General features: G+C 48.2%; 1 protein-coding gene across 4 annotated transcripts in view; it reads left to right on the forward strand.

Moving 5' to 3' along the window:
* Positions 1-26,353, forward strand: part of HNRNPUL1 (heterogeneous nuclear ribonucleoprotein U like 1) — a 36,121-nt gene that overhangs the window by 7,050 nt on the left and 2,718 nt on the right. For 2 of the 4 annotated variants that reach the window (XM_029240955.1, XM_029240937.1), the window contains exons 3-13: positions 865-1,018; positions 2,957-3,030; positions 4,561-4,700; positions 6,786-6,885; positions 8,666-8,778; positions 13,633-13,899; positions 15,028-15,150; positions 15,248-15,376; positions 23,075-23,243; positions 23,875-24,156; positions 25,295-25,584. In XM_029240955.1, the coding sequence (XP_029096788.1) occupies positions 865-1,018; positions 2,957-3,030; positions 4,561-4,700; positions 6,786-6,885; positions 8,666-8,778; positions 13,633-13,899; positions 15,028-15,150; positions 15,248-15,376; positions 23,075-23,243; positions 23,875-24,156; positions 25,295-25,584 (1,841 nt within the window). Of the gene's footprint in view, positions 1-861; positions 1,019-2,956; positions 3,031-4,560; positions 4,701-6,785; positions 6,886-8,665; positions 8,779-13,632; positions 13,900-15,027; positions 15,151-15,247; positions 15,377-23,074; positions 23,244-23,874; positions 24,157-25,294; positions 25,585-26,353 lie in introns of all 4 variants that reach the window. The other 2 variants (XM_029240945.1, XM_029240928.1) reach the window with 1 other exon arrangement.

Here is a 26,353-nt window from a genome sequence, read left to right on the forward strand (position 1 = left end):
GGTCTTGAGTTGAATGCTGAAATGTGTAGATGTGAGTGATCCACAGCATCCATAGATGCTGTGAGAGAGATGAGGCTAGACTGAATCCATGGGTTTCTCTTGGTAGGCACGGATTCTTGGAGTCTGCCCGAGACTGGGATTTTCCTGTGGTCCGCAGCATGTTATCCTATCCTGACTTCCTATTTGTGGTGTGACCTAATGAGGCCATCACACCTGTGGGCTGGCTTAACTGCAGACCCTCCCTTCTGGAATGATTCTGGGCTTTGTAATAGAGCGATTAAAGCCGGTAGAGTTAGCTGTGGGACCACAACACTGTTGAATTGACTTTCTCCCCTCCATTGTTAGACTGAAGAAACTTTGTAAGAACTGAAGTGAAGAGATTCTTGGGGAGGAGAAACTAGAGAATGTGGAACTGTGGAATCTTAGAAGTTTTTGGGGCTCCCTCCCACTTGGTGCAGGCCAGGGTAGCTGCCAACTTTCATGGGGCCTTTGGCAAGATAGCCAAGGCAGTCACTCGCCTTTGGGTAGGCCCTTAGCGAGCTTGTCCTTGTTTAGTGCTGAAGTCCCCTCTCCCTCCCCACGAAGGCTGAGAGTTATCTGACTGACATCTGTTACCCCATCAACTGCTGGTGCTGATGTGCCTGGATGGCCATCCCCAGCCTCCCTTTATTCTAGCCCTGTTCTCCAGGACCGCCGTCTTGGCTCCCTCAGCAGGCTTCTGTTGAACTCAGCAAGCTGCCTGTGCCCAGACCTCATCACCATAGTCAGGATCCTTCCAGTATCTCCTGAGGTAAAGGGGACCAGAAAAGTGATAACTGAGGAGCTTCTGAGTGTCTTGACCATCTGGATTTGTCCTGACAGTAGAAGTGAAGACAGAGATGAAGCAAGAAGCACCCACCAGCTTCCTCCCGCCCGAAGCATCTCAACTCAAACCAGACAGACAGCAGTTCCAGAGTCGCAAGAGGCCTTATGAAGAAAACCGGGGACGGGGGTATTTCGAGCACCGAGAGGATAGGAGGTGGGTCTGTGAGGCAGTGGTCACCCTTTTTCCAGTAGGTCTCTATGTCTGTAGCCTGGTGCCCACTGGGACCTTCGTACTAGCCCGGAGGGGCAGAGCAGAGTTCTCCCTCCCTCACACTCTCCCCCAGTTCTTCCTGCACTCACTACCAGATTCAACTTTGCTAAATATTTGGTCCTTCCCTCAGTTCTTCCCTTCCCATTACTTTCAGGGTAAAGGTCAAACACATGTGAGATGCCAGCCTGCCTTTTCAGTCCTTTGCCCCACTGCCCTGCAGTCCAGCACAGTGTTCTCTTCTTAACGGTTGCTTGATATCCCTCAGTTGAAAGAAAGATTTATTTCCTGACCTACTCCGAAACACACCCCTTCCATCCACCTGTTCATTCATTCATTATCGGCACTCATAGTGCTTTCACACGGGCCCGCCCTTGGGATAGTCCGTGGAGGCACAGGTGATTTGGACAGTGGGTTTTGTGTGAGGGTCAGGAGCTCATGGGTGGGAGTGGCCTCCCCCCTGGTCATTTCCTTTTCCCTTCCCTGACAAGCCTTCCCCCTCCCTTCGCCCCCAGGCCCAGACCTACCCCTTCCTCCTTCCCTCCTTCAGCTCCAGTGTGAAGCCTTTTCCAATCAGGGAAACTAGGAATGATCACTCCTTCTCTATTCATCTTGGCTGGTCATCTGACACATTTTATTTCCTGTCTGGTGGAGTCCATCCTCTAATTAGCTTGTGACTGTTTAAGACAGGGCCTGGGTCTCATGGCTGTGACTGAAGTCAGGAGATGGAACCCACCTCTTACGAGTTTCTCCTACTACCCCCCATAGAACAGAGGCCTAGAGCTACTTGCTGATGGAGGGCAGAGGAAGAGCACTTGCTTTCATCCAGGGGTGACAGAGAAAGCTTCCTAGGATAGACTTACCATGTGATGATCTCTTTCTTCCTACCAGGCTCTGTGCTAGCCTTGGACTGGCAGGGTCAGAAGGGCACTCCACCAGAGGGAAGCCTGCTGCTGGGGGAGTGCCAGGAACTAGATGGGCACAGTGTACCTGGTCTGAGCATATGGTGGACTGAGGTCATCCAGCCTGGCCCAGGCAGGCCGCTGAACATTAGACTCCACACTTCCACCCCTTTCCCTTATTCCCATATGTTGGAAACCACCAGTATTTTCACATAGTCCCTTTTAGTATTTTGGTAGGAGGGACTCTTGTTCGTAATTTAGGACACTTTTTTTTTTTTTTTCTGTACGCGGGCCTCTCACTGTTGTGGCCTCTCCTGTTGCGGAGCACGGGCTCCGGACGCGCAGGCTCAGCGGCCATGGCTCACGGGGCCAGTCGCTCCGCGACATGTGGGATCTTCCCGGACCGGAGCACGAACCCGTGTCCCCTGCATCGGCAGGCAGACTCTCAACCACTGCGCCACCAGGGAAAGCCCTAGGACACTTTTAAAGAGAAAGAGACTGAAAAAAATGGTTCATTTCAAATCCTTTCAGATGTGGAGTTTTAGGAAGCCTGGAATATGGACAAATTGTAATAAAAGGTTTATCTAAATTCTTACAGATTCCCACTCCTGGCCCAGTACTCTTTGGGCTACCATAGGCTCCCAGAGTTCAGCATGGAGGTAATTCTCAGCGTGTAAAGGGGTGGATCAGAATCTGGGGGTGTGAGAGAAGAGTCTTCTTGGAAAAGCTTCCTGAATGATGCCGATGGCCCTCGTTAGCAGAGCCGGCCCTCTTCAGTCCCTGACCCTGCCCTAGGAGTTAACAGTCATTGCTCTCACTGCAAGGATATAAGGTTCCAGAGTTCTTTTGCTAACCTCTGTGGCAAGAACTTGAAATCCAGGAAGCAGCTTGGAGGCCACTTGTAAATTCAAGCAGAACCTTCAGTTCCCTTCTTCCCTTGTCTGTCCGTTCTCATGTAACGTGATACCTCTTTATGACACAGGGGCCGCTCTCCTCAGCCTCCCGCTGAAGAGGATGAAGATGACTTTGATGACACCCTTGTTGCCATCGACACATGTGAGTCTTTGGAATGCCTGTTTGATACTGCCTTCCACCCAGTATTGGGAGGCTGCCTTAACCTTCACAGAATTCCTGCCCGGCACCATCCAGAGCCAGTGTTAGTTCAGATGTGAGAAACAGCAGAGCTCTAGAATGAGGGTGCTGGTTTGGAGACAGAAGATCTACTCTCAGCTCTAACTGTGAGATTCTGGGCAAGTCATTCTACTTCTCTGAGCTTCTCTTCAGGGAGGAATAATCCTGCCCTAATACCTCAGAGGACTTTGAGTGACATTCATCAGAGAGTGGATACCAGAGCAAGTTGGAAAACCCTAGCACCCTGTAAACACGGAGGGTTGTCATTTAAGCGGGAAGGGAACCTGAGTGCTGCTGGGGAAACTTAACTCTTTGACGGCCGTTTCCCCAGTTTCCATCAGCTGCTCACGTTCCTGGTGAAACCAATGCCGTTTTGTCTTCTCAGGCATTAACCTGGTCTGTCCTCCAGTTCAGTTTTCTTTCCTCTGGATAAGTGGTTTTCCCCTTGACTGTGCAGCTAAACACTTGGGGGAATGAATATAAAGGTCCTGTCCCTCCTCAGACCTCCTAAGACAAATTCTAAGTGGTAGAGCCTGTGAATCCGAATTTTTAAACACACCCAGAAGCCCAATCAAGTCTGAGGACTGCACTTTTCAACAGAGCGGAAAGTTAACAGAAGTTCATTCGTGTACTTCTTTACGTAGCTCATGTTTATAGACCAGTGGCTACATGCTTTGGAAGAGATAAAGACATCTCGTACACAGTCCCTTCTGTCGCAAGATCTCAAAGACAGTATACCCAGAGTAAAGCTAAACATTTTTTAAAGTATTGGGTGGCAGTGGTCCATGAAGCAGCATCTGATCAAATGCCAGTGGTACAGGCCATGGCACTCGGCCTTTAGAGAACGGAGAGAGCCTACTGGACGAGATGGTCAGAAAAGACTTGAAGACGGGGGAGAGTCCAAGCAGCAGAGTCCTAGGCCCACTCGAGGAGGTGGGAGTCTGTGGTGCACCTGACAGTGGTCCTGGGTGGTGGGTGTGGATCAGGGTCAGATGTTTGTGCAGGAGTCTGGCTTCCACACTAATAGAGTTAGCATGGGAGATGGTTGAAGTGTATGGCAGTGGGGATTAACCTTTTTAAATTCTAAAATCCCTTGAAACTGGTGAGAATATGGACCCTCTCCCTAGCAAGTGTACATCCCCATTAGAAGCATGTGTGTATTATTTCCAGGGGCGCCCCCTGACAGCCATCCTGGGACCTCAGCCAGGTGAAAAACCCTCGTTCCTATGTAGAGTGGCTGTTTTCATCCTGTGCAGGCCAGTTTGCAGTCGTCCAGGGCCTTTGTGCTAAAGGGAGACTGGTTAGGCGATGCGGCTGGCTTCTCATGAACCTGCCCCCGTGATGTGTCAGCTTGTGTACTCCTGGTTAACACTCTTGGGGGACTTACCTCTGCCTGTGCCTGTCCCTCTCGGGACCATTAAAACATCAGCCAAATACAGGCTTTTTCCTCCACAGATAACTGCGACCTCCACTTCAAGGTGGCCCGAGACCGGAGTAGTGGCTACCCACTCACAATTGAAGGTTTTGCATACCTGTGGTCAGGAGCCCGCGCCAGCTATGGGGTCAGAAGGGGCCGTGTGTGCTTTGAGATGAAGGTGAGTGGGAGCAACCAGACAGGATAGGGCCAGAAAATAGGTCCATCCTTTGGAATAACCTGTCACCAACCACCTTGGTCAGAGCCATGATTGCAAAAGAGATTTGATTGAGCATAGACTGTGTCCCAGCAAAAAAAAAAAAAAAGTAAAATGAACTCAGAAGAACTATGTCATTGCTAAATAATATATGGGGAAAGCAGGCTGACCATACATTGCTTCTTCAAACAGATTTTCCCTTGATGGGGTTTGACCCAGGTATTGTATAGCCAACCATTCTAAGGATGACATATTTGTAGAACTAGGAAAAGGAGTTGTTTGGAAAAACAGTGAGCTAGAAAGAATTGCTCATCACCAATTAAAGGGAGGACAGGGAAGAGCAAGAAAAAGAAAGGTTCTGCCATCAGGTCATCCTCTACCATCATCTCTCCACAGTTCCACGTCCGGTTATGTTTATGAAAATAATATGTGCTCGTGTTTAATAAAGTTCAGAAGGCACAAAAGACAATAGGGTGAAAACCAGAGTTATACTCACATCCTCCCAATCCCCATCCTGCCCTCCAGAGATACCTTATGTGTTAACAATTTCTTGTGTATCCTTTGCATATCCAAACTTATTTATGATAGGTAATACTTACAAAACACATGGCATGTGCTAGATACAGTGCCAAGTTCTTTTCATGGATATCTCCATTAATCCTCACAGTATCATCATGAAATACATACTGTTGAAATACATACTGTTTTTAGAGGTGGAAGCTAAGACCAAGGGTTATCGTATTTGCTTGGCTAAGATGTTGATTCTAAGTTGTGCATTGTTTTGTGCTGCTCGTAGAGAAACACTGCCAATTATACTGACAGGGCTTTCACACATCAATTGTAAGATATATCCTGACTTTGGAGATGTTAAAATGTGAAAAATGTGTGTGCAAAAGTCAGTGACATAGGGTAGCTTTCTGAAAGCCACAATCTAATGCAGATAGATATTGGTTATTAGACAGTCTAACCTCTGATTTAATTAAAGGTTAAGTCAGAAGATACCTTTTTTTTTCTTTTTAATTTTTATTTATTTTTGGCTGCATTGGGTCTTCATTGCTGCATGCAGACTTTCTCTAGTTGCGGCGAGCAGGGGCTACTCTTAGTTGCGGTGCACGGGCTTCTCATTGCGGTGGCTTCCCTTGTTGCAGAGCAGGGGCTCTAGGCACGTGGGCTCCAGTAGTTGTGGCACGTGGGCTCCAGTAGTTGTGGCACGTGGGCTCAGTAGTTGTGACTCGCGGGCTCTAGAGTGCAGGCTCAGTAGTTGTGGCGCACGGGCTTAGTTGCTCCGCGGCATGTGAGACCTTCCCGGACCAGGGATCGAACCTGTGTCCCCTGCATTGGCAGGCAGATTTTTAATGACTGCGCCACCAGCGAAGTCCCCAGAAGGTACCTTTTATTCTTTCTGCTGCTTTTACTTAATACTGTGTCTTGGACATTTTTCCATACCCCAGTGTATCAGCCCTGCCTCATTCTTTTCAACCGCTGCATCATATTCTGTGGCAGGAATGTGCCATAATGTGACCAGTGCCTTATAGGTGGTTTCTACTTGCTTTCTCCCTCCCTCCCTCCCTTCCTTTTCAACATAAACACTGCCTCACTGAATATTTTTGTGTGTATGTATCTATAGGATAAACTGGAAGTTGAATTGCTTGGTTATAGAGCATGTGCATTTGTAGTTAATAAAGACTGCTAAGTTGCCCTCCAAAGACGTTGTACCAGTTTATGTTTCTACACCAAATGATATGAGAGTCCCTGTTTCCCCTGCAGCAAGTGTTAAAACTAAAACATAACTGTTTCTGAAATTCCCTTCTCTGTGGCCCTGAACTCTCCTAAGCCCTTTAGAGGCCCTGGTTTCAGTACAACAGGCCCTTCAGAGCAGTGTAGATACCTTTTCCCCAGCAGCAAAAGCCTGCTGCTTTTTTTGTTTGTTTGTTTGTTTGCTTGCTTGCTTGTTTTTTTTTAACATCTGCGCACTTCCCTCCTGTATTGCCTCGTAACCCATCAGCCTCCAGAGAATCACTTCTGAGCCCTCTTGTTCTCTGTTCCCAGATCAATGAGGAAATCTCTGTGAAGCACCTTCCATCTACAGAGCCCGACCCACACGTTGTCCGTATTGGTTGGTCCCTGGACTCCTGCAGCACTCAGCTAGGTAAGAGGAGGTCAGCCAAGCAATCCAGAGAGTAGAGCAGGTGCCTCTGTCCCTGGATTCTCAAGCTTCCTAGTTTCTCTTTCCCGCATTGGACCCAGAACAGAACCACGCTGGGATGGAACAGACAACAAGGATTAGGCTTGTGCCGCTTCCCATCTTCAGACATACAGGATTCAGTTGGAAGGACCACGGTGATAACAACTTTTCTACAAAAATTTATCCTGCATCTTTAAGGAGAGGGTCCAAAGTCCTCTTTAGAAAACTGCTCCCTTTCTTAAAAAAAAGACCAGTTGTCTCCTGTTCTCAAACCAAGCTGAAAGTAATAAGTTCCTCAAGTCCCATTAAGTCCTATCTGGAATTTTCTGTCCAGAGCTTAACCCAGAGTAAAAGAGAAAGCAGAGACCAATGGGGCCAGGGCTGGCTGGTGGAGAGGGGCAGGGGCTGCCTTGAGAGGTTTTGAATTTTCACAGAACCCCAGGCCTCAGTGACCTTCTGACCCCAAGTGACTGATTTCAGTGACCAATGCTGAGACCTTCTTCCTTGGTCATAAAAACATTCTGATTATGAAAATAACGTGTAAAGAAAAAAATGAAAATAATGTGTGCTTCTTGTGAAAATTCAGGCCATTACAGAGGAGAAAAATGAAAATCCTTCTAAACCTGTGAGATAATGACCAATGTTAACATTTTCATCTGTAACCTTCCAGACAGTTTGTGTTTTGTCCTTTGTGTTTCTCAGATGGGGCACATTATACGGACTACTGTAACCTGATTGCTTTTTCCCACTTAATATCCATGGGTATATTTTTGTAAATAAGTATAGCTTTTTTGACCACTGCATAATTTTTCACTTTACAGTTGTATCACTTATTTATCAATGTTTTGTAGGTCATTTAAGTTGATTGCAAATTTTTGCTGTTAAACACTTGAGCTGCCCTTGTGTGTAATTAGTCTGATCTTTAAAAGTAGAAATGCTAGGTTAAAAACAGTGAACACTTTTCATTTTGATACGTATTAGCAGTTTTTATTTAAGACTCATGTGTCATCTCCTTTTATCTTTCTTTCACTTTTGAGGTATAAGTGGAAAGTAGTTGATACAGATAAAGATACAAAGCCCAGAACAGTGGAGCAGATGTCCAGGGTTACACAGCTGATTCATACTAGAACTGGGCCTGGAGTTGATGCTGTTGGCTCCTGCTTTACTGGCAGGATGCGCCTTGCGTTCCTGGCCTAGGATCTCTCTATAACCCAGATGTCAGCCAGGGCCCCTGGGGTCTCAGTCATATTGCATCGGCACCCAATTCTGTAGCCTAAGGCAATCCAGTACCTTTCCTAGGTATTAGACCTCATGGTCTGCAGAAGCAAAATCCTTTTACTGATTTCTGACCAAAACTCGTTGGCACCAAAAATTGACGCCATTAGGAGACTTAACTGAATATTGAATGTCACAGCAAAGGGATGCATCTCAGCATACAACCTTCCTCTATCCCAGCTCCTCTCTTCCCTCCTCCCTTTATTTTTCCAAATTCTCCCTTTCTGTGCAAAGCAGTTCAGTTCAGCTCCTACTCCCAGACTTAACATCTAAAGCCATCGAGCCCTCAGAAGTTCTGCATAATGAGGGGCTTCCTTTCAACGGAACCTTTCTTACCTTCCCTGCCAAAAGAATCTGATTAGTAAAACTAGTAAAGAAAATGATTTTTTTATTTAAAACTACATGACAGCCATAAAGGCTGTTGTGACCATCGCAGGTTTAACCTGCCTTTGCCTGTTTCTTCCATCAGGCGAAGAGCCTTTCTCCTATGGCTATGGAGGCACTGGGAAGAAGTCCACCAGTAGCCGGTTTGAAAACTACGGAGACAAGTTTGCAGAGAATGATGTGATTGGCTGCTTTGCGGTGAGTGCTGGCAGCCTGTGGGAATTGGCAGAACCAAATGTTGGTCCTGTCAGGTCAACCTGCAGACTTTTCTTTTTCAGAATACCTCTGTCCATTGTCTGCCCTGTGTCCAGCCACTCTCGCCATACCTCTTTGTCTCTCTTTGACGCACTGGAATGTTTGCAGTCATTTTGTGCAAAATTCTCCCATTCTACCCCTTCAGGTCTTTTGTGCAAAGCCGTCAGGTGGCAACCCTGAAGAAGTTTGGGGATGTCAGGTGTGCACAACCTTCCTCCCTTCCTACATACCAGAGTTACATTTTCTAAACAGACTCAGGAATTTCTTATCTTCCTTTGCTACAGAATAGCCTATCCGTTCTCAAAGGCAGTGATGTTGGCTCTTGTCCCACTTTAGCATCATCTCATCCCAAAACTTCTTCCTTCCTTCACCTCACATTGGTTAAGCCAGGCTTCCAATAGTGCATTGCCTTTGAGGACGGTGGGGATGGATGCAAAGCAGAACAAGATAGAGGATGCCTGAACTGCTGCTGAACTTCAGTCCCCAAGAGCAGTGACCAGCACTCACAGTGCTGTGGAGTGTGGCTGTTGCCTCTGGGTCCAGAATCCCTAGACCCAGACCCAGTCCCTGTTCTTCCTCTCACAGCCCTGGACTACCCTCCCTGTATTTCAGTTTCTTCTCGATGAGAATGTTTGCATCTACTCTAGAATTTCATGTGGAGTCATTAAGTTAACCCATTAGAAGCACTTACAACAACGTCTGGCACATAATAAATGCTCAGTAAATACTACTTAACACTATTATCACTAGAAGTTAAATGTTTGTAAAATGTGCCATGAAGCCCCAGGGAGGAGTGACTACCCAGGTGGATGCTTCTTCTCGGTTTTGTTCCCTCTCCATCCTCATATTTGTACACAGGTACTCTTTTTTTTCTTTTTTTCTTTCTTTTTTTTCCCCTCTTTTTTTTTTGCGGTGCACGGGCCTCTCACTGTTGTGGCCTCTCCCGTTGCGGAGCACAGGCTCCAGGCGCGCAGGCTCAGCGGCCACGGCTCATGGGCCCAGCCGCTCCGCGGCATGTGGGATCTTCCCAGACCGGGGCACGAACCTGTGTCCCCTGCATCGGCAGGCGGACTCTCAACCACTGCGCCACCAGGGAAGCCCTTTCCCCTCTTAGAAATAATTTCAAACTTAAGGAAAAGCCATGGAATTCTCATAGAGCCCTGTCCAGATTCTAACATTTGCTTTACCATTTTTCCCAAATATATGTACATATATGTATGTGATTTTTATCTGACCTGTTTGAGAGTAGGTTGCCTACATTGTGTCTTTATTCCTTAATACTTTAGCACACATTTCTTAAGAATAGAGCTGTTATCTTAACCACAGTACGGTTATCAAATTTAACATTGATTTAATGCTATTGCCCACTCCATAGTCCACATTTAAATTTTGTCAGCTGTCCCAACAACATCCTTTAGAGCAATTTGGTTTCTAGTTCAGGATCACGAATTGCATTCTGTTGTCATGTCTTTTTTAGTCTGAAACAGTTTCTCAGTCTTCCTTTGTCTTTCACAACCTCATTATCTTTCTAATAAAAAGCATGTTTTCTTAAACAAAAATTAACCATGTTTATATTCTGCACATTTTTCCAAACCTTGCATTTTTTTTCCATTTAAAAGTAAATCTCATCTGTCTTTCCCTGTATGCACAGATAGTATAGATCTAGCTCAATTTAAAACATTGTTGAATAGTTAATAAATTCCTGTGGTTTCCAAAAATATCCAGAAATACAGAAAGGTATAAAGTCTTCTTGAGACCTTCCCACTCCACCCATGGTTCACATATGCCTCCCCTACACATAAGCCCACTGGTATTCAGGATTTCTTTATCAAAGTACAAGAAAGATGATTGTTATTTTTCTTCTTTTACACAAAAGGTAGCATGTTATACATGTTATTTTGTATCTTTTTTTGTTTAACTATGTATCTTAGAGTTATTTTTTTTAATATATCGCTTCACAGAGGATTTCTTTGTTCTTTTATATAGTCCATAGTCATTGTGTTGATCTACCATATTTATATAATCAATCCTCTATTAATGGACATTTGGTTAGTTTCTCACCTTTTTACTTAGTAGCTGCCTAGTATTCTGATGCAGGTGTCAGTTTCCCCTGGTGGACCTGAAAATTACTTGCTGGAAGTCAGTGCTGCAGTGACAGCTTATCTTTTTCCCACTTATCAGAGTATCTTGGAGGGCTTTTCGTGTTCCCATACATGGATATCCTGTGTGATTTAGTCTCTCCCACTTTCCCTTTGGAGCACATTTAGCAGTGCTGGTGTGAGCAATTTGCACATCTTTGCGTTCTTAAGGGAATATGGTTGTAATATTTACCTCTGAAAGTATAACTTCTGAGTCAAAGGTGTATTTTTAATTTTTGATAGCTACCATCAAGACTGTACTCCAGGGAGGTTGTAACAATTTAATGTTTCATCAGTGTGTGACTGGGTTCCCCAGACTGTCCCATCTGAGCATGAGGTTCTGTGAGTGTGTGGCAGTTTGGAACTTTAGGCCTGACTCTTGCTTCAGCCTGTTCATTTTTACTTCTACTTTTAAGATTCTATGTTCAGTTTCCTTTGTTTAAAGAATGCCATCACTTTAAAAGACTCAGAGTGAAGGGTTAGAAGGGTTGTGAAAAATCAGTGGCCTGAAGGAACTGGTGGGGAGGACATTTGTGTCAGAACTTGAGTTCTCAACATTCACAAAACAGAAAGGACAAAATGGCCTTCCAGGTAGAGAGAACAGTGTAACTCACTTCAGCAAACCATAAGGAGTAAAATACTTGGAGCCTCAGGGACGACACTAGGAGATGTGAGAGGTAAGGCTGCAAAAATGGCACACTTTGAATAATGCGAGGCTTAAGGACTTTGAGTCCTTAGGCCCTGGTGTGGCACTCAGGAATGGTTTTGCAGAAGTGACACAGCTACCCTTGCGTCTTTGACAGTTGGCGCCGTCGGTGGTGGGTTTGTCAGTTGTGGGTGCTGGTTTGTGTACAACATGGTAAGTTCCTTTAGTGAAGCTGGTGGACGTAAGGAAGGCTAACCCCCACGATGTTCATTTCCGCGGTAGAGCAAAGGTGACCTGGGCCACTCTTGCTCAGGTGAGAAGGCATGGCAGGGACCATGCTGTGAGGATCGAGGCAGGATTTAGTCCAACACGTGTTTGCGTGTCTGCCCTGCGTGGTCTCGACCTGTGTGGGCGCTTACGGACACTTACAGATATAAAGGACTGTGTAGAACTGTGCCCTGTGAGCACTGAGGAGGGTAGTGAGGAGGCTCCTTAGGGAAAGGGGCTTTCACAGCTTCTCAAAGGGCAAGTCCCAAGGTGGTCTCCGCCTGCAAAAGGGAGGGAATACCACGTCTTGTACTTTTCTGTCAGGAACCCGACCTGTGCTTCCGTCTTCCGTATGATCCCAAGTTTTGAGTCTCCCTTAATTGTAAACCTTTACCATGCAGCCAGAGTGATCTTTGTGAAACACAGTTTTGACCAGGCCATTCCCCTATTCAAAACAAGTCAGGAGCTCTGCTCTGCTGCTGTCAGCACGAATCCAAACTTCTGAGGTAACAGAGAGCCCCTTCCTCGCTGAGAACAGGGACCATGTCTCCTCCCCACCACTTTAGCCCAGAGCAGTGCCTGGCATCTTGGAATGAGAGCACGCGTTCATTATGCACTCACTCTGTAGTAAGCACATTCACCTGCTAAATCCTCAGAACAACTCTATACAGTGTAGAATCTTATCATGGCCCCTCTTTTTTTTTTAATAACTAAAATTTATTTGTTTATTTATTTGTGCTGGGTCTTAGTTGTGGCACACGGGATCTTTGTTGCCGCGTGAGGGCTCTTAGTTGGAGTGTGTGGGATCTAGTTCCCTGACCAGGGATCGAACCCAGGCCCCCTGCATTGGGAGCTCAGAGTCTTAGCCACTGGACCACCAGGGAAGTTCCTGGCCCCTCTTCTTTGATAAGGAAACTGAAGATGGAGTAAATGGTAGAGCTGAAGCAGCCTGCCTTGCAAAACAGGATCTTAACCACTAAACTTCAACTGATCAATAAGGACTCAATAAATTGTTGAATTAGAGAATATGGTCCCTTCCTGGCTCTCCAGCTGTACCTGAAATCACTCCCCAACCCCCAACCCCCAATCCTTTATGCTTCAGCCAGTCTGACCCTATGTTCTCTCACTGCCAGATTTGTACACAAACAACACTTCTCTTTAGGACTCTCTCCTCTCACCCCAGACTTGGCTCCTTCCCGTTTATTGTTCAGGACTTGACTTCCTCCTCAGAAAATCTTGCTCCTGTGTAGGTGCTCTTAACTGAATTAGGATGGTGTCCTTGTCTAATTCCACTCTAGGCTCTGAGCTGTGTCAGGTCCAGATCACTGTAGACATAAGCATCAAGAAGAGCATATAAATGAATGCACGTGTAGAGCTGGGCCTGACTTAAAAGGCCCTGCTGTGGCTTTCTTTCCATCTGTTATCTTGCTGGGGATGAGAATGTACAGGACCGCTTTTGCCTTCCTCTCCATCTCAGGCTAGGCACAAGACTCAAATACTTGGAGCTTCCTAAAATTACACACTTCACATCCACCAGCTTTTTGGGTCTTGGGCAAGGAGGGCTTTGGGCTGCATGTTGTCTGAGCTGTTCCCTGGTGCTTCCCGATGCATCTGTACATTGAGGAGGGACGCACTTGAATCTGGGAGGCCAGCTCTGTTTCCATTCCCTGCGTCTGCTCTGACTTGTGCCTCCCAGTGCCTTAAGCAGAACATTGGCAGTTATCTTTCTCTGGCTTTATTTCCTAGGACTTTGAATGTGGAAATGACGTGGAACTTTCCTTCACCAAAAATGGGAAGTGGATGGGCATTGCCTTCCGAATCCAGAAGGAAGCCTTAGGGGGTCAGGCCCTCTACCCTCATGTCCTGGTGAAGAATTGTGCAGTGGAGTTCAACTTCGGGCAGAGGGCAGAGCCCTACTGTTCTGTCCTGCCAGGCTTCACCTTCATCCAGCACCTTCCCCTGAGTGAGCGAATCCGGGGCACTGTCGGACCAAAGAGCAAGGCAGAGTGTGAGGTGAGTGGGCCTGGAAGCCTGAATTGGTGGCCACCTCTCCAGAGCCACGTTGCTGCCAAGACAGAGGGGAGACATTCAGTAGCTGAGTATGGTGAAAGCTGCTGTGAGAGTGAGGTGAGGGCTGTGCGAGTGTGTCTTAGTCCAAAGAGGGAGGGGCCGAGGTAAGACACCTAAATGTCAGAAAGATTCCAAAAGGAAGTTGCCACACTACTCCTTGGGTGTGGTCAGAATCTTGGAAAAGGAGGCTTTCCTCCCAGCGGAAGAGGGTGTGAAGGCACTTCCTGGTGAGCGAGTCCTTGGAGGAGGTTGTGCAGCTCCATGCTCCCATCCAAGGCTCTCTGAGAACAAAAACGGCAACTGGACTTAGAGCTGATTTGGTTGCAGAAGCTGTACCGGTGGTCTTTGTCCTCAAATAATGTTTCTTTCTGATATATAAGTGATTTTGTGTTTATTCTAGAAAATTAAGAAACATAAAGAAAATTAAAGTTGCCTTTAATTCCACCATCCACAAATAAGTTTCCTTTGAAAGTTTTGGAGCTTATCCTATGCCTTTTGCTGTGCTAGGTGCCATTTATACACACACACTTAGAGTTGAGATCTTATGGTATAAGCATTTTGATATCATGCCCTTTAACTTAATGTTATTTTGTGAGCTTTGTCCCACCACATGAACACCTCTTTTGAAACTCATTGTTATTAGCCTCACTATTTTCCTCTTTTTGGGCATTTTGGTTACATCCAATGTTTGCCAGATTGTAAACGTACTGATTAGAAATGATGCTCGTCCTTATGCATACAGTCCGTCCCCATCTGAGACTCCAGGAAGGTTATACCACTCCTTGTGCCTATTCCGTGGATCTTTCCCTTTCTGAGGCCCCTGAATCCTGCCTAAACAAAAATGTAAATACTCATAAGAGCAGGCCCTCTGCTGAGAGTCTGACAACCCTCATCTCTTTGAATCCCAACAACAGTACTATGAGGTAGACGCTGTTACTGCTTCCATTTCCTAGAGGTGGCCATGAGGTTTAGGGTCACCCTCACGGTCACCATCAAGTCAGGGTGATGCCAGGCTGCCATGCCACACACTGTTTCTGGTTCACAGTGTCCCTCCTGATCCTGTTCTTATAGATTCTGATGATGGTGGGCCTGCCTGCCGCTGGTAAGACCACATGGGCCATCAAACATGCAGCCTCCAACCCCTCCAAGAAGTACAACATCCTGGGTACCAATGCCATCATGGATAAGATGCGGGTAAGGATAGCCCCTGGTCTCTCCTCTTCCACCTCCCACTCCCTGAATACTGCTCAGCAAACAGGACCACCCACCCCTCACCACCCCCTGCCCACAGGTGATGGGCCTACGCCGTCAGAGGAACTACGCCGGCCGCTGGGACGTCCTGATCCAGCAGGCCACCCAGTGCCTCAACCGCCTCATCCAGATCGCTGCCCGAAAGAAACGCAACTATATCCTAGATCAGGTACTTACCGGTGACTGTCACGCCCCAGGAGAGGGAAGGGGCCATTGGGTGCCTGGGAAGTCCTCTCTGGTCCTTGTATTTTTTTCCCCATAATGCTCTTAGACTGCAGTACTGGTTAGAGGTCAGCCATACATGATGGCACAGTCCCAGACTCTTAACACAGCTTTCTGAGTCTGGTCTGCAAGCAGGGGTCTGGAGCAGCAATCCAGGCCTAGCTCAGGCCACAAGCAGCACAAAAGAATATTTTGTGAGAGCAAATTTTGTGAAATGGAAAGGCATGGATTTCTGAGCCAGACAAACCTGGGCTTGAATCCCAGCTCTGCTGCCTCCTAGCTGCGTGCCTGTGGGCAGCTGACTTTATCCTCTGAGTCTCCTGGTCTGTAAACACAGCTCAAAATGGTGCCCGTACACCTAACATGGGAACTGGCACATAGTAGCTGGAGGTGGTTGTTAACCTACAGAATAGGTGTGTCCCAGCTTCTCTTAGCATGTTTTTATGACTGTCAGGTACCTATATGTCACTTATTTTTTACCTGCATTTCAATGAAGAGCAAGGTTCTTAACATTAGGCAATTTGGGAACTTTTGAAATTAAACACAGAATTTTGTATGAAGATGCAGATATGTTTGTTTGTTTGTTTTGTTTTTTGGCCTCACTGCATGGCGTGTGGGATCTTAGTTCCCTGACCAGGGATCCCATGCCCCCTGCGTTGGAAGCGTGGAGTTTTAACCACTGGACTGCCAGGGAAGTCCCAGATATGATCTTTTTTTAACTAAAAAGTTTTGAGTTGGGATAGGAAGATCGTCCGTGGCTTTCGGCATTCTCAAAAGTATGAGTGACCCAAACGTGGTTAAAGATCCCTGTCTCAGAGTAATGAGTGCTTTGTGTTTACCACCTATGAGACCTCCTTGACGTTTGTCCTGAAGGCTTTCTCAAGTAGCAGATTTTGTATTTGAGGATGTACAAACAAGCGTCTGTTCCCCCTCAGCCTTGTATTTGTGTTTTCTTAAAAACCTGTAAGTGTGCAAATATGTAAACTAGGTAGCACCCCCAGCCTGGCAGCCTTAACTGGAGTGCCTTCCGTATGTGTAGTCCTGGGTACTTGGTTACCATGAGTTCAAAGGGCTTCTGATGAGGGTGGAGCTGGTTTTAGTGGTTGATCAGAAAGGTGGTTGGAGGGACTTCCCTGGCGGTCCAGTGGTTAGGACTCCACGCTCCCACTGCAGGGGGCCCAGGTTCAATCCCTGGTCAGGGAACTAGGATCCCACAAGCCGCATGGAGGGGCCAAAAATAAATAAGTTAAATTAAAGCCAACTTCCAACCTTTTTTTAAAAAAAAAAAGGAAGAAGGAAACGTGGTTGGAAACTCCAGGGGATCAAGGTGCTTTTGCATAGGAGTGAGCATCTTACACAAAACAATTAAACAATTAAGCAGGAGCTTCTGGGTTGGTGAACAAGTGGACAAGTGCTCTTCAGAAGAGCATGGAAGTTCTGTGCCCCTTCCCACATAGCTTGCCCTTTGTGTTTGTTCAATCTGGCTGTTCCTGCAATATATCCTTTTATAATATATTGGTAATCTAGTCTTTAGAGTTGAAAAATTGATGCCTTGATATCCAACCTTTGAAAGGAGTACAAAGAACTTATTCTTAAAGACAAAAAAATGGCTACTGGCTGGTGATAGTTCTTTATACAGACAAATTAAATGATCTTGCCAAGCAGTTAGGTACTGAGAGTAGAAATCTGGTTTGCTGATAAAACAGTTATGCTCAGTTGGCCAAGGCTATGCAATACAATTGGCATTCTTCTGTGATGGTGGAGATGTGAGATTTACTCTGGGTTCTGCTTTTCTGGAAAGTAGACATGAAAAGGTGTACTACTTTTATCCAGTGACCAATGCCGCAACCATGGGATTGAGCCCTGAAGACTCACATTTGTGAAGAAGACAGGACATGATCCCATAATAGTAAATTTTGATAAAAAACTACTAATTGGGCTAATGTTTAGAATATATTTATGGGGGAAGGGGACGGTTGGGCACAGGGTAGTCCAAGAGCTACTCAGGGTTGCTGCCCCAGCTCAGCCCCATCAATAATGCGTACAGCCAGCCTTCTCCCCCGTTGAAGACTTTGTTTGTTTGTTTGTTTGTTTGTTAACCCTAGCCTCACTTTGCCCCGTTTTTCTTGTCAGGGCATTTTGGAGCTGTAGTCCAGCTTGGCCTCAGTGGGATTCTGTCCTGAAAGATAGAGCAGTGGTGTTTTAATACCTTGAGAATTCCTTTTTTGGATACCCCAGCAAGTATTCCCTGCCTGTCTTTTTCTCAGTTTACTAGTTAAATCAACTGTGAAACGCATTTCAAATATGTGGCCCATGGAGAAAGTTTATAATCCTAGAGGTTATAATTGTCTTAACATCTCTGTCCAGCATTTCAAAGTGGGCTTTCTCTAGAGGTCAGGGCCCCAGCCCCTCAGCCAGGCACAGAACAGCTGAGCACAGTGAAGACTTGCCGTTGGCCCTCTCAGCTTATGCTGCCTTGTTCAGGGACAGGGTCCAGGGCTGTTCCAGATGCACCTGTGGTCTTCAGGGCTGCTGGCCTCCTGGTGGAGGAACATGCAGATCAGGCCAAGTGTTCTAGGCCAACAGTGAGGCCAAAGAACGTAAACTCTGAAGGTGGGGGAGCAGGGTTCTCTGGTTGGCCACAGATTGGAGGATTGACTTGGGGCCCGAAACTAGAGATTACTGAGGCCTGGGAAGAGGTCTGAAGCCAGTGGTTCGACCTGTTTTGGCTTAAACCCAAAAAGTGTGTTCCAGAAAACCCTGGGTGGGTGAGCGTGTGTGTAGGAGATACAGAGCAGGCCCCAGGCCAGACCCTGGCATTTCCTACCCCACCAGCGTTGGCAGTGAGGGGTAAGTTGATGCTTAGCTGTCTCCTGAGTTAGATGGGATTCCCAGAGCAGAAACTGGTACTACAGGCAAAGTCCCTGCGGTCCCTGGATCTCAGCCCAGCACCATCTTTTTTCTTCTCTGGTTTTTCCTGAGTGGTCAGACCTCCTCACATTTGGCTCTTCTGGGTCTCCTGTTGGTAGTTTGACCTCAGAAATGTCCCTCCTTGAGAGGGGAGGAGAACGTAGCTACAGAAGCCAAGCTAGGCCAAGTGAACCGTGTAGTTGGGGCTTTTACCTACATTCCATGGTGACCTGAGTACTGTCTTCAGATCATGTGGGTGTTAGAGCAGTGGAACAGCCGAGGAGAAAAAGAAAAGAAAGAAGAGGTAGGCCACATTGCTTCAGGTGGCTCTGCTACCAGTGGAAATCCTCTGGAATGAAACCCTGCCTGGCCTGTCCCTTGCCTACCAAGGTGCAGAGTAGGAGCTGGCCTCTGTGAGGCAGCAAACTTGCCTTCCTGGAGGCTTCTGAGAAGGCCCCTGCAGGGCCATATGTGAGGGCCCAAACCACCCCCAGGGTTGAGGTCTGCAGGCTAGGAGTTCTCTTACGATTCTAACAGCCCAGAGCTAGGCCAGGCAGTGATCAGAGGCAGGGCTGGATATGACAACATTGCTGACCTTCCCTCAGCCCTCAGAACAAATGATTGTAGTCCTGCTTTGCATCCCTGTTGGCAAGAGCCACGCCTTTGCCTGAAACAGAAACCCAGGGCTACAGTGGAGACCCAAAGTAAACTGCCTCTTGTTGGCAGGCGTTGGAGAAGAGGATGTTTCTTTCCTCTCTCCTCCCCACCCCCAGAGCCTCAGCCCATTCCATTGTTGACACTCTGGCCAAGTCTCTTACCTCACAAGTGGTTCGTTCTACTGGGTTCACCTCACGCTGAGGCTAGAGTGAACTCTTGCGTCACCAGCTTTAAGTTTGCTCCCCTGGGATCCAGCCCTGTCTCCTGCTGCCAGCCTGACCTTGTTGAGTTGTGGGTGGGGGACAAGAGTTGACAGGGGACAGAGGGGCTCTTAGAGACCTCAGGCTGTGAGCAGCCTGCTGTGTTCCTCCCTACTCCCCCAGACTGTCACACACCAAAAGTACCCCCGCAGCTGCTCTGAGAAACCCAGCCCCTGTCCTTCGGCCCACATCACGGGGCAATGGAAATAGCCTGGGGCCAGGGAACACAGGCGGCCCCCGACCTCCTCAGAATCAGCATCTTCAAGCAGGGTGGGGCTGGGAGAAGCAGGAGCTAGGCCGAGGGAGCCTGCACAGCGGGAAAAGCTGACCTGCTGTTGTGCTGGTCTCTTAGCAGCATCCCCCAGCGACCACAGCAGTGCCGGGCCAGCCCAGGGGCCCTGACCTCACTGTGTTTGCTGTGGCAACGGCACCAACAGCTAACTCCCTTTCCTCCAGCAAAGCCAAGCATTTGCATTTCTGCTGGCTGGCCTAGTTGCTCTTCTTTCCTTCCTCAAGCCGAGGAGGGAGGGGAGGGAGGCGCGGTCTTGAAAATTGTCACCAAGAGGGTTCTCAGCACCTCAGTTCCAAAATGTCTGAAGAGCCATTCCTCAGAGTCTAGCCACTTCCCAGGACAGAGACCAGCTGTTTATGAGTCCTGTCTGCTCTGCCCCCATTCCTCTCACTGTGAAGCTGCAGGGACTAGCCCTCTTGGCAGTGATGCTTCTCTTCTCTATTCCCTCATCAGGACATTGACGGAGTAGGTCTCATCCATAGAAAACCACCAAGAGGTGTTTATCCATGTCCTTGGGGTTCAAAGGAATCAAAATAGGATCACTTCTTATGGGCAAGCAAACAGTAGTATGGATTGTCCACAGAGTGGCTGGGGCCACAGTCACCCCTGGCACCCGCCTACTCTGGGTTTTGTGCCAGGAGAAAACCTCATTATTTAGCTAGAGGAAAGCAAATTCTGTCTTCCTGTGACCAGATGCCACCTGATTTGCTTTTAGGAATGGAGTCTAGGAAGAGCAGTGAGGAGAAGGACTTGACTTTTCCTTTGTAACCTGTGTGCTTTTTAACCATTTGTGGCTCAAGACCTCTCCTTGGGCCAGTGCTCAAGGCACAGATTATAACACGTGTATGCCCACCACACACACCCACTTTGAGGGCCCCCACCCCCAGTTAATGTTGAGACATTTTTCCTGGGGAACAGGGAAGACCATCTTTGCCTGCTGTGTGTGTCAGGGCCACAGAGTTGGGTTGGTTTAGAAAACAGCTATACCCACAGCCCACATCTCCCAACAGGTGTGCACTGGCGTCCCTGGCCTCTGGCTGACCCATAACCCAGCTTCCTGTTCCTTGTGTTTTGGAATAGGCTCTCTTGTGCCTCATCTTTTCCTCAAACTTAACTTTCCTTGGTCCATTCCATTGGGAAGCCTCTCCTAGGACAGTGTCAGTCCTGTTGGACATATTTGCAGACTTCTTTCCCTGCCATTTTCACATCTATAAATCCTCACCAGAGCCAGAAGGAGGGTGATAGGATCTCTGTCTTACAGATGTAGAAATTTGAGACTCAGACTAATTAGGTGACTTGTCTACAGCCTCACAAATAGAGGGCACAGCTGCGATTTCAACCTCAAGCCTGTTCCCCAGAGCCTGTGTTCCTTCCACCCTGTCTCACCATCCCTGCCTTTCTGATGGGAAGTCACTATAGCTTGACGTTCCTTGGTCTGAGTTGCTTCAACTCAACCTTACAGTAAGAAGATCCAGTGTACCCCACCCAGTGACGGCCACATCATATCAACCGTGACCTCCATTTGTTGAGTGTTGGCTGTGAGCCAGACCCTGGGCTAACCAAGGGCTTTTACTCACATGAGCTCCTTCAGTCTTAATACTGACCATATGATCTTCCTATTGTTTTCCACTTTCAGGGCTTGAGACTTAGTAGGTATGCAGACTGAGGCTCTGAGTGGAAGTCACTCACTCAGGGCCACACAGTGTAACTTGACCAAGTCACCTTAGAGCCAGGGTGTGCTGAGCCATCCCCCCTGCGCTACCTGCCTCTGTCAAGGCAGCTTCCACCCTGGAGGCCACAATGTAGCCCCCAGTCCAGGAGTTCCTCACACTTGGTCAGTTGCTTTGTGGTCCTTTTCCCGCTCAGTCCTCACCAGGCCCAGGAGGGAGGCTTTTTTCCCTCCATTTTAACAGATGAAGCAACTACAAGGACTGGCCATGGTGAGTAAGTGGCCACACTAGGACTTGATGCTGGGCTTTTTCCACCCTGCCAGGCTGCATCTTCAAAATACAACATTTTTTTGTCTGTTTGTGCATGCCCCTTTACAGATCTCTTCCCCTCTGTGGCTTCTCCCTTGAGTACCTTTCAGAGCCACTAAAAGTTGTTTAAATGCAACATTACTTATTACTCCAGTTCTGTTGAGTGTCTGAACGGGAAAAGATACCCATACAAGTGCCTGGGTCCCACCTCCAGAGACGGGTTGGGGAATACTCTGGTGGGGTTTGAGACACTCTCTTTTTCAGTAGTGTCTGAATGATTCGGGTACACAGGCTGAGTCCGTGGAGCACTGGGGTTTGACAGATCTGGGCGCCAGTCCCAAAGGGCCCAGCATGTGGGAGGTATTCAATGAATGGAAGCTATCTTTACTACGGCTCTCAATCAGATGTGTCATAGAGCACCGCTCTATGCCAGCACCAGCCCAGGAAGCACCTAACCATCATCTAGAAGAAGGGAAGAGAAAGTTAGTAGCAAAACTGCACTTGCTAAAAGCACAAGTTATCGCCTTGTCAAGCCCCCTGATTAGAAGCTTGTGGGTGAGTCTGGTGTTTTAGAGCAGGACTAAGGGAATAAAAGAACCACAGTGTTGATGAAAATGATCTATACAACTGTCAAAGGGGCTGGTTAATTATGGCATCCATTCTATAAATATTATTAAAGGAGAATACCACGGAATTCCGTAAAGGTCCAGTGGTTAAGACTCTGCACTTTCACTGCCGAGGGCACAGGTTCAATCCCTGGTCGGAACTAAGATCCCGCAAGCTGCGTGGTGCGGCCCAAAAGGAAAAAAAGGAGAACACCAGCACAGAAAAATGACAAACATTAAGTGAAAAAAAGACTTCAGAAGAGTGTGTGTTGTTTGATTCCATTAGTGTTAAAAATCACGCAGGGCTTCCCTGGTGGCGCAGTGGTTGAGAGTCCGCCTCCCAATGCAAGGGACACGGGTTCGTGCCCCGGTCCAGGAAGATCCCACGTGCCGCGGAGCGGCTGGGCCCGTGAGCCATGGCCGCTGAGCCTGCGCATCCGGAGCCTGTGCTCCGCAACGGGAGAGGCCTGTGTACCGCAAAAAAAAAAAAAAGAAGAAAAAAAAAATCACACAGATATTTCTAGAAATACATAAGAAATTCAATACAGGTCATCTCTGGGAGGTAGGAATGGCAGTAGGTGGATGAAAGAATTCTTACTCTAAACTTTATAGCTTGTACTCTGAATTTTTTTACTGTGAGTATGTTACTTTTAGAATGGGGGCTGAGGGGGCTGTAATGCACAATACCACGAACAAATTGGATTAAAAAAGCAAAGCCCAAACTTTAGGAATCCCTTGTCCTGTTACTGTCAGCAGCCACTTTTCCAAGTCAGTTCATTTTCTGAGGGTAGTCTCAAGAATCTTAAAAGTGAAGAGCAGTTTCCTGAGTTTCTCTGCTTGGAGAACTAGTATCCCTTTCTCAGTCCCTGGCCTACATAATACCCCACAGAGGAAAAGACCAACTTGTAACCAACTCTTGCCTCTTCTGTTACCTACCCCTAGACAAATGTTTATGGGTCAGCCCAGAGACGAAAAATGAGACCATTTGAAGGCTTCCAGCGCAAAGCTATTGTAATTTGTCCCACTGATGAGGACCTAAAAGACCGAACAATAAAACGAACCGACGAAGAAGGGAAGGATGTCCCCGATCACGCGGTCTTAGAAATGAAAGGTAGGAAATGAGCAGTTCCCCGAGGGACATCGCAGCAGGGTCCTTAAGAGAAAAAGGGCTTTGCACAGTTTTTCCCTTCCCAGCTTCTTGATTATTCTTTTTTTTATCTTGTTCTTTCTTTCTGTGCTTCTGCTTTGTCCCTTCCCCGTCTAGTACAGCTGTGAATGGAAAAGCTGCCTGTATCCCTCCTGGGCAGGGTTTTCAGGCTAGATGGGGCTGCGGCAGGATGAGGGAGAGGATGTGTGGGAACAGGTGCTGAGAGACCTGCACGGTTGGCCGTCTGCCTCTGGCACCCACTGGGTGGGCTAGCTGAGCAAGCCTCAGTTTGCTTCTCTGTAAAAATAAGGAAGATGATTCCACCTGCCAGGCTCACTCCCTGGGTTATAAAACATTGGTTTGGTGGGGCTTAGCCACCTCTTCAGGAAAGGGAGGAGAGGGTCTTTGTTAGCCCCTTACTGTTGTCAGGGAGGCCGAGCTTGGGACCCTGTCTCTCCTCTGTCACTCATACTGCAGTCCCCTCCTCCTCCTCCTCCCTTCTGGCAGGCCAGTGTCCTGGGGGTGAAGGAGACCAGACCTCAGAAGGTGCTGACCGCCTCTTCTTGTTCCCTCTGGGGCCCTCCCTTCCTCCTAGCCAACTTCACGTTGCCAGATGTTGGGGACTTCCTGGACGAGGTGCTGTTCATTGAGCTGCAGCGAGAGGAAGCAGACAAGCTGGTGAGGCAATACAATGAGGAAGGCCGCAAGGCTGGGCCACCCCCTGAAAAGCGCTTTGACAACCGAGGCGGTGGCGGCTTCCGGGGCCGTGGAGGTGGCGGCGGTTTCCAGCGCTATGACAACCGAGGTCCCCCTGGGGGCAACCGAGGAGGCTTCCAGAATCGGGGAGGAGGCAGCGGAGGAGGCAGCTACCGAGGAGGTGAGGCATCTCACACTGAGTTGTCCCTGCTTTTGGTTCCTGGTTCAGGGTTGCATTTTGTGAATGCTTCCTCAGTCAGCAGATGACATTTCCCTGTCACCCGCAGTGGGCTGAACTCTGGTAGAGAACTAAGATAAATCAGAGTCTGGGGCCTCAGGGAAACTCTCCCACTGTCATGCTCCCCCTGGACATTGCTCCTGAAGCCCTTGCCCATTTGTATGTCGCATTGCTATTATTTTTATGAATCTTTCCCACCCCTCATGTGACCATGAGCTTCTTGAGAAGAGCGGCCAGACCGAGTTTACTGCCAGTCCTGGGTCCCACCTCAGGACCTGGCACAGGGCAAATATTAGGAATGGTTTTGCTTCTGAAACGCATGGAGAAACAGGCTTGGAGAGGTTAATTTGCCCAAGATTCACCCAGCTGAATCCATAGTTGGGATCAAGTGGTGATGGATCCAGAGCCCAGGTTCTTACTAAGTTATGCTATCTCTGAAGTGTGTGATCATGATTTAATAAGCATGCCCTACTCTGTTTCAGTCTTGTGCTGGGTGGTTTTGGAGACAGAGCCTTGACCCAGCCACTATATCATCCTGTAGTGACAGTCCAGAAGGATTCTGGGCTGAATGGCACAGCCTGGGGGTACTTTGAGCTCCAGTGATACCTGATCCAGCCTGCAGGGGAGCAGGGCTCAGGAAAGGCCTCTTGAAATGCTGATATCTAAGCTGAGGTCCAGAAGCCAGTAGGAATTGGCTGGGGGAAGGGTTCTGGGCTCATGAAAACTGCACAAAGGCTCAGAAGAGGCCAGCCCATTTGGCCAAGCCTGAAAAGGACTGTCCCCAGTGCTTAGATGTTGGGGACACAGTAGAAACTAAGACAGCCCTGGTCCCAGGCTTACAGTCCAGTGGGCAAGACAAACCTGTCAGCAGGCCCTAACAACTGAGTGTTACCAGGGCAGCATGGGGGGGGTGCTCCCAGGGCTCTGGGGAAGGCCGGAGGGGGTGCTCTACTTGTTCACTGGACTGGGCTCCTGCTCTGTGCCTGGTCACACTGGAGCTACAGCAGTCTTCAAGACAGCCCAGCTCCTGAGGGTCCCAAATTGAGAACAGTGGGGCCTCTCACCTGATTCTCCAATGCAGGTTTCAGCCGCAGTGGAGGTGGTAGCTACAACCAGAACCGCTGGGGTAACAACAGCCGGGATAACAACAACTCCAACACCCGAGGCAGCTACAACCGGGCTCCCCAGCAACAGCCGCCACCACAGCAGCCACCGCCACCGCAGCCACCGCCACAGCAGCCTCCACCACCACCCAGCTACAGCCCTGCTCGGAACCCCCCAGGGGCCGGCAGCTATGCTAAGAACAGCAACATCCCTGGCTCGAGCGCCAATACCAGCACCCCTACTGTCAGCAGCTACAGCCCTCCACAGGTGAGAGGATAAGCGTGCGTGTGTGTGTGAACAGGTGAGAGGAGGTGGGTCCAGGGAAATCACCAACATGTGCTCCAGCCACCGGTCTTCACTCTTACCTCCAGCCCTGCCCTTTCTCCCTTCCCTGCCAGTGCTTTTGGCTGAGACAGACGCTAGATATTCCCAGATGCCTTCCAGACCCAGAGTAAATCGGGGAACCTACCTGTTCTGTCATCCCTCTCAGGGCGGGCTGTATGTGTTGGTCCCACAAGCAAGTACATTTCTCTTGGCTGTGTTCTCTTGGCTGTGTCACTGGCCTCACTGAATCCCCAAGAAAGCACTCAATTGGAGTTACCCCTTCAACCTAGGCTTGAAGGGGCTGATCCCCTTGTCTTTAGGATGTAGGGACAGACTCTAAGGTTGGTGAAGACTTGACCTCTGCCCTGAGAGCTTCACTGCGGAGCAGCTCCAGGCTCAGTTTGAGTTCTCAGAGAGCCAGTGCTCAGCTCTGGTACACACAGGCCCCTTAACCAGAGCAGTCCCCATTTACTGTGCACCTTCCACACTTCAGGCCTGGAGGCAGCTGCCAGGAGACACAGATGAATGGTTCTAGTCCTGGTCTAACCAGAATATTTCCTAGAACAGGAGTTGGGCAGACACAAATTCAAACCCCAGCCCCACAGCGTTCTGGTTTTGTGACCTTGGACAAACAGCTTCACCTCTTGGGACCTCGTTTTCCTTATAAAGGACTAGAGTTAGTAGTAGAACTTACTTCCAAGGTTTGTTGTGA

This window comes from Monodon monoceros, unplaced genomic scaffold, assembly GCF_005190385.1.
Source record: "Monodon monoceros isolate NGI ecotype Baffin Bay Population unplaced genomic scaffold, NGI_Narwhal_1 Super_Scaffold_10, whole genome shotgun sequence".
Taxonomy (NCBI): Eukaryota; Metazoa; Chordata; class Mammalia; order Artiodactyla; family Monodontidae; genus Monodon; species Monodon monoceros.